Raw genomic sequence first — 6,579 nt, forward strand, 5'->3', positions numbered from 1 at the left:
CGAAGATGGTATACTTACTCCTAGATCCAGGAATACCAGGACTCACAGTAGCACAACAGCAAGCCAGAGGCCAACGTTTTACATTAAGAAACAGTAATGAGATATTTCAATATCCGGAATATCTTACAGTATCAAAGGATAGTTTATTTAGGAGCCAAAATTTGCTACTTTAAACCGTGAGTGAAAGTAGGGGAAAGGGTTCGGTTGTGGACACCACTTTTTTTTTGGCTCATAACATTTCACCAAGTGCATATTTCTTCGGCATATGGGTATCTGTGGAAAGCTAGAGACCTTAGCTAACTACCAACGAAGGGACAAAATTGATTCCGCCAAAGAGAAACATTTTTTTGTTAATATTGTGAAGTGGTCATTTTCGGCCAAAATAGTTTTTTGGTCCGGTTGTGAGCACCCTTGCAAAATCTGCTGAAAATGGGAAAATATGAAGAAAAATCACCAAGAATACAGAAAAAGTGAAAGTTTATTTATTTTAGAATATAACTCTTTTCGAACAATATTGCAGAACAACGTTTTAGACAACTATTTTGCAATTTAGAACAACTATTTAACATTTTAGAACTACTTAACATTTTAGAACAAACTATTTTAGAACAACATTTTAAAAATTTGTGACATTATTCTTCGTTTGAAACACAATGTTTGAATGTGAAATACTTGGCGCGCATGCCTGCACATTTCAGATGGACGGGCCGATCGCATTCGCTACAGTTGATGGAGTTGGCGTCCGTCAATTTGCGTGGCAAAAGCTTCAAACAAATCAGGCAGAAGTCCACATCGTCGTCAGATAGCGGAGACTCGTTTGGCTTAGCGTGCTTAGCCGCTGTTTTGGCTGGAGTTGGCTTAGCGCGCTTAGCCGATGGTTTGGCTAGAGTTGTATTGGCGCGCTTAGCTGGTGGTTTATGAAGTTGGATTGGTGCGCTTGCCTGGAGTTAATTTGGCGCGCTTAGATGCTGTCGATTCTTTTGCTGCTTGTTTAGCATTCCGCTCAGCTTCTTTCCTCTTGAAGCCAGAAAGAACGTCCGGAGAAGTCAGTATCGAGCTCTCCATTGGTTTGCGGCCGCGATTCAATGGCTTCTTCGGCGTCGCACCGCGCAATGGACCGACGTCATCCAAAATCGAAAGATTGCTCACTGACGTTGCACGCGAAGTCGAAGTAGATGGCACTGGAGTTTGTCCGACGTCTTTAACGTAATCAGCTTCACTGAAAATGTCTGGGTCGAATGGCATGATGCCTGTTGCGCGGAAACCAGACTTGATTGTCTTTGGTGTTAACGCCAGATCAAGCGCTTTGCAGATCAAGCTGGCCAGGTGACGGATTTCCAAGCCCTTATTGGCATTGTTCTTTTGCCAAGCCGAACACTGTAACTTGTAAAAAGTCTTCACCGGTCCAAACACAGAAACATCCAAAGGCTGAAGCCGGTGGCTGCAATGCGGTGGAAATGAAAGAATATGCACGCCATTCTCGACGGCAAGGTCTAGTGCTTCTACCGACAGATGGCTGGAGTGATTATCCAGGAGCAGCAAAACAGGAGAAGCTGGCGTTGGCTTGGCAAACGCGATAAAATGCCGCATGTAGCGAAGGAATGACGGCTGATCCATCCATCCAGAGCCGTTTGCCAAAGCATCCGTACCCGAAGTGGCATTATCTAGGTAGCAGCTTTGCATGTTTTTCCTTGGATACAAGAAAAACGGCGGCAAACTGTTTCCATTAGCGTCGACTGTCAATGCCATGGTAATCATGGTGCCTCGTTCAGCGGCTTCCACCTTACCAACACGCCGTGTGCCCTTCAAGGTGATCACTCGGCCAATTTTCGTTGGAACGGTAGAAAACCCCGACTCGTCCATATTATAGACGTGCGTAGCCGGAAAATGATGCTCATCGTACATCGCGCCGAGTTGGTCGAAAAACTTCTGCACCTTAGTTGTGCAGAAAGCCTTTACGCGGTTCAACGATGTTTGCTCCGGGGTGCGTAAAGTCAATTGAGGGTGTCGACGCCTGAATTTTTTATACCATTCCATGCCCGCTTTTTCATCCTTGTTCCAACTGTTGGGGAAATCAACGCCAAGCTTCACAGCAAACTGGTATGCCAACTCACGCACCTCATTTATGCTAAGTCCGTAGTAGTGATTGGAACATTTCAAAATGTATGTGACCAAGTCATTCTCCTGGGCTGTCGAGAAGACCTGATTCGATGGCACGTGCTTGTTACATGCTCGAAGAAAATCCAATAAAGCATCATCCTCGACGGTTTCGATGTCTTCGAAATGTTCTTCCACTTTCTTCACGTAGCGTTGAAGAGTGGTTCGGGAAATGGCATACATTGCGGCAGTCGATTTTATGGACAGCTTATCGACAGAACAATGTTTAATCGCAACAAGTAGCACATTAAAATCCATACCGGACAATTTTTTCGATTTATCTTTGGGCGACATGGCTAAAAAAATCGAAAAATACATGAAAACACCATTAATATTTTAATGTAAAAATACATTGGAACATAAAAAATTATCAACATACGTATATTTCATTAGATATTGTTAACTTAGTAATTAGGTTCAATCAACGTCGATATTTCACCATTTAAAAAAAAAAAACGGGCGCCCATAACAGAACTAATTTCGGTGCCCACAATTGAACTTGCCAGGCATCTTAAGAAGTGGTGAAAAGAAATTTTTGGTTTTAACATATAAGTTGCAATCGATATTGCATCACAAAGTAGGAGTAACTTCCTACTGAATAAATATGCATTACACTTACCTTCAATGATTCACTTAGATTTCTAATACTATTGAAAAAGTTTAAATAAATTTTTGTGATTTTTTTTCAAGCACAGAAAAATTAAATTACTCACAAAACAAAGCAAACGCGTTTCTTCGATTCAATATTTGGCATAAAAAAAAGGCTGCCATAATACATAAATGACATTTCTTAGACAAACCTCATCTGTTTTCTGTCAGCAGAAACGCAGGGGTGTCCACAACCGAACCGTGCCCACAACAAAACCACTTACCCTACTGATATCTTCATTCAGCATCTGTTTAAGATAAATTATGGTAGTCTTAATACAGATAACCGCCATAAGTTTGGATGTTGTGCAGTGTGTCAAATACCATTATTAGCAGTACGTAATTGTCGTTACTGCACGGCGTTACATTTAAGCAAACAGTGTGAGGACGTGTTGATGCAAATTTTGGAGTGCCCCTTTGCCGAACATCGGAAGTCATTAGAAAATGATGACGAAAGCCGATTCCATCAAGAAGGTAGTGAATTAATTCAGGCGTGGAGTAGGCAAGTAGATCAGTTATTTTCAGAAAACAGTAACTATTGGCTAAATCTTAGTGAATAAATTTTCTTTGGGGGCTATTTTTATATAAAAATAGAAATAAATAAATAAATTATTATTAGAGTGAATTTATACTGCAATTTCCTGGCAAGACTCCTCCAAATACAGTTGACATAGAATACACTAAATTCGACACCTGGAATTCGAATAAATTAAGTGGTATCTAGCAGTAGGAAAGAAACAAAATGAAAATTTTATAGCTAGATTAATGATTAAGTTCCCGGTTTGAAAGGTAGAGTAAAATAAAAGGGACTTAGTTGCCAGTAAAACAGCGTAGTGTCAACTAGTTTTGTGTCTGTGTCTCTATAAGTAATTGTATAACATGTTCGTGAGTAGGGTCTTGCAAAAGTTGGAAGAAGTTTATGGAGAAAACCACGGATTTGTGATCACAGAAGAAGGAGTAATAAGTGATCCCTTAAACTTGTTCAACAGTCCGGAACCATACGACAACGTGGTTTTACCGGAAATGTATCGACGAGGAATCGTCTTGTGGTTAAACAGTGAGGCAGTGAAAATGGGGCGACCATCCAGAGCTGGTAACCCTACAAATTAAGCCCAAGTCTTAGGGAAGATTTGCTATGACAGCTGCGAAGACTACCGAAAGGCATCGGAGGATTGCGCTCGTATAATGGGATACGACCTAATCCTACTGTTAGTATCCGGACCGGATATCACGAATAAGCAACTTCAAATCATCATGAAAAGGTGTCAGTTAAGATACGAAAACCACCAGTTGCAGTATGTAGAGTACGAGGTGTGATCAAAAAGTAAGGTGAATTTTGAAATTTAGCGGGCTACGTCCGTTCGATCTTTGACTTTTTTATTTGGTTATGTCGGTACATTCTTCTAGAACATACGTTCCAAATTTCAGCTTTGTAGTATGTTTGGTTTGTTTGTGAGAGGCATCAAGGTTAGAAGTGTTTTGCGTGCTCCACGATTTGCTGCTGTCTAAAAACATGGATCAAAGAGTTTGCATTAAATTTTGTGTGAAAAATGAAATCAAATGTTCCAAAACACTTGAAATGCTGAAAATGGCATACGGTGAGTCTACTTTAAGCCAAAAAAATGTTTACAAGTTGTATAAACTCTTCCAAGAAGGCCGAGAAGACACCGACGACGAACCTCATTCTGGACGCCCCAGCACATCAACAACTGATGAGAATGTTGAAGAAGTGAAGAAAATAGTGTTGGGAAATCGTCGAATTACCATTAGAGAAATTGCTGATGATATTGGCATCTCATTTGGTTCGTGCCAATCAATTTTGACGAGTGTTTTAGACATGAGACGTGTGTCAGCGAAGTTTGTTCCGAAATTGCTCAATTTCGACCAAAAGAAACGTCGCATGAGCATCGCCCAAGAGCTACTGAATGACGTCAACGATGATCCAGATTTACTCAACAGGGTTATAACAGGTGACGAAACATGGGTATACGGTTAGGACGTCGAGACTAAGACTCAATCGTCCCAGTGAAGGTATTCTGGATCACCAAGACCAAAAAAAGCACGCCAAGTTCGATCAAATGTAAAGGTTTTGCTTACAGTTTTCTTTGACTGCAGGGGCGTGGTGCATCATGAGTTCTTGCCACAGGGTAGAACAGTAAATAAGGAATATTACCTGCAAGTTATGCGCAATTTACGCGAAGCAATCCGCTAGAAACGTCCGAATTTGTGGAAAAATAAAAATTGGCTTTTGCACTATGATATCGCCCCTGCTCACACATCGTTGCTTGTGCGCGAATTTTTGGCTAAAACCAACACAGTAACGATGCCACAGGCAACGTATTCCCCAGATCTGGCCTTCTGTGACTTCTTCTTGTTCCCAAAACTGAAGAGGCCCATGAAAGGACGGCCTTTTGCCACGATTGAGGAGATAAAGACGGCATCGAAGGATGAACTAAACAAGATCACAAAAAATGATTTTTTGAAATGCTTTGAGGATTGGAAAAAGCGTTGGCACAAGTGCATTATATCCGAGGGGGATTACTTTGAAGGAGATAAAATAAAAATTGATGAATAAATAAATATTTTTTGAGAAAATTAAAAATTCACCTTACTTTTTGATCACACCTCGTATGTTCCTCTACCACCGGATGAATGTACGAGAGAAGATATGCAGGTATGGATAGATTATCTTGTAGCATATTTTCACGGAGAAAGGTTCGAACGCGGAAGAACATACGGCGAATTTGTACATATGTCTTGTGGAGGTGTGGTTTTTGTGGATTTATTAACTTTTGATAACTGTGTACAGTGCTCTCGACCTTTACCTGTGTGGCGTTTTTGTAAGCTGTGTATTTTAAAATATTTAACCCATGGACCGAAGAATATCTTCCTCATCTGTTGGGAGCACTGGTCAACTGACCATCAGAATGCCCTTCAACCCGGAGAAAAATGCCGTATATGTAAACCTGGCACCATAGGAGAAGAAATATTTTTAAGAAGATTAAATGTAGTGTAGAGTGGTGGTTTCTTGCCATTTGAAAATTAGAGACTTTATAGTGCTTCGAAGTTTTTCTCATTCAAACATATATACTCGTATATGTGTAAAATTACTGGTTGTTTAGTACGTAGTGCATATTGTAACTCATTATGTGCAAAGTATAAGTATATTATCTTGATGTACGCAATTTTAAATAGGCAGGTGCAACTTACGAGCGCCCTGCTTTGCTGGTATTCAGGGGCGGGCGTGTTACGTCGAGGACGAGTCAGATTATTTTATGGCGGTAAAATTTGAATTTTTTATGGAAGGGAAGTTTCCGTAATTAAAAGCAATAGTCATTTAATAGCTGACTTTAATCTCAGTGACACACTTACCCCTTCTGGGATTAATCCTTTATCAATTAGTTTTGTAACGAGTTATTTCTTTCGGGGCGCGAATAGAAATCTCACCCGTTAGAGAAAGGATGTTCCTTGCGTTGCGAGGCTGACCGCCACCTCGATCAGTTCGTTCGGATCAGCTCGATCTTCTGACCTCTCGCCCTAGAGCCCGAGAAAGCCCAGACGTGGAGGACACGTGCGGCGATTCCGGGTTGCCCAGTGACTCAAGGTCGGGCAGGTTCTGTTATGGGCGATAGGAGAGGAAAACCAAAGGGAGTTTGAAAGAAAAAGTCTCAGCCAGTTGTCGCAAGAATTACAAATTTATTCTCCTTTGCCGCGTGAAGTCATACAAAGATAACGCCATGGCCGAGAGATTCCACAGGGTATATCACGCTCGCG

General features: G+C 41.1%; 1 protein-coding gene across 1 annotated transcript; it reads right to left on the reverse strand.

The window, feature by feature from the left end:
* Nucleotides 1–915: 915 nt before the first annotated feature.
* LOC131672183 (uncharacterized) lies at nt 916–2,451 on the reverse strand. Its single transcript, XM_058949244.1, has one exon. The coding sequence runs from the start codon at nt 2,449–2,451 to the stop codon at nt 916–918; it is 1,536 nt and encodes a 511-aa protein (XP_058805227.1).
* Between the last annotated feature and the right edge of the window lie 4,128 nt (nt 2,452–6,579).

The sequence above is a fragment of the Phymastichus coffea genome, unplaced genomic scaffold (assembly GCF_024137745.1).
Source record: "Phymastichus coffea isolate CEN01 unplaced genomic scaffold, Cenicafe_Pcof_1.1 PCOF00011, whole genome shotgun sequence".
In the NCBI taxonomy this organism is placed as follows: Eukaryota; Metazoa; Arthropoda; class Insecta; order Hymenoptera; family Eulophidae; genus Phymastichus; species Phymastichus coffea.

What these genes read in the sequence shown, in the direction of transcription:
- LOC131672183 (XM_058949244.1), bottom strand. Translation starts at nt 2,451, where the DNA reads ATGTCGCCCAAAGATAAATCGAAAAAATTGTCCGGTATGGATTTTAAT.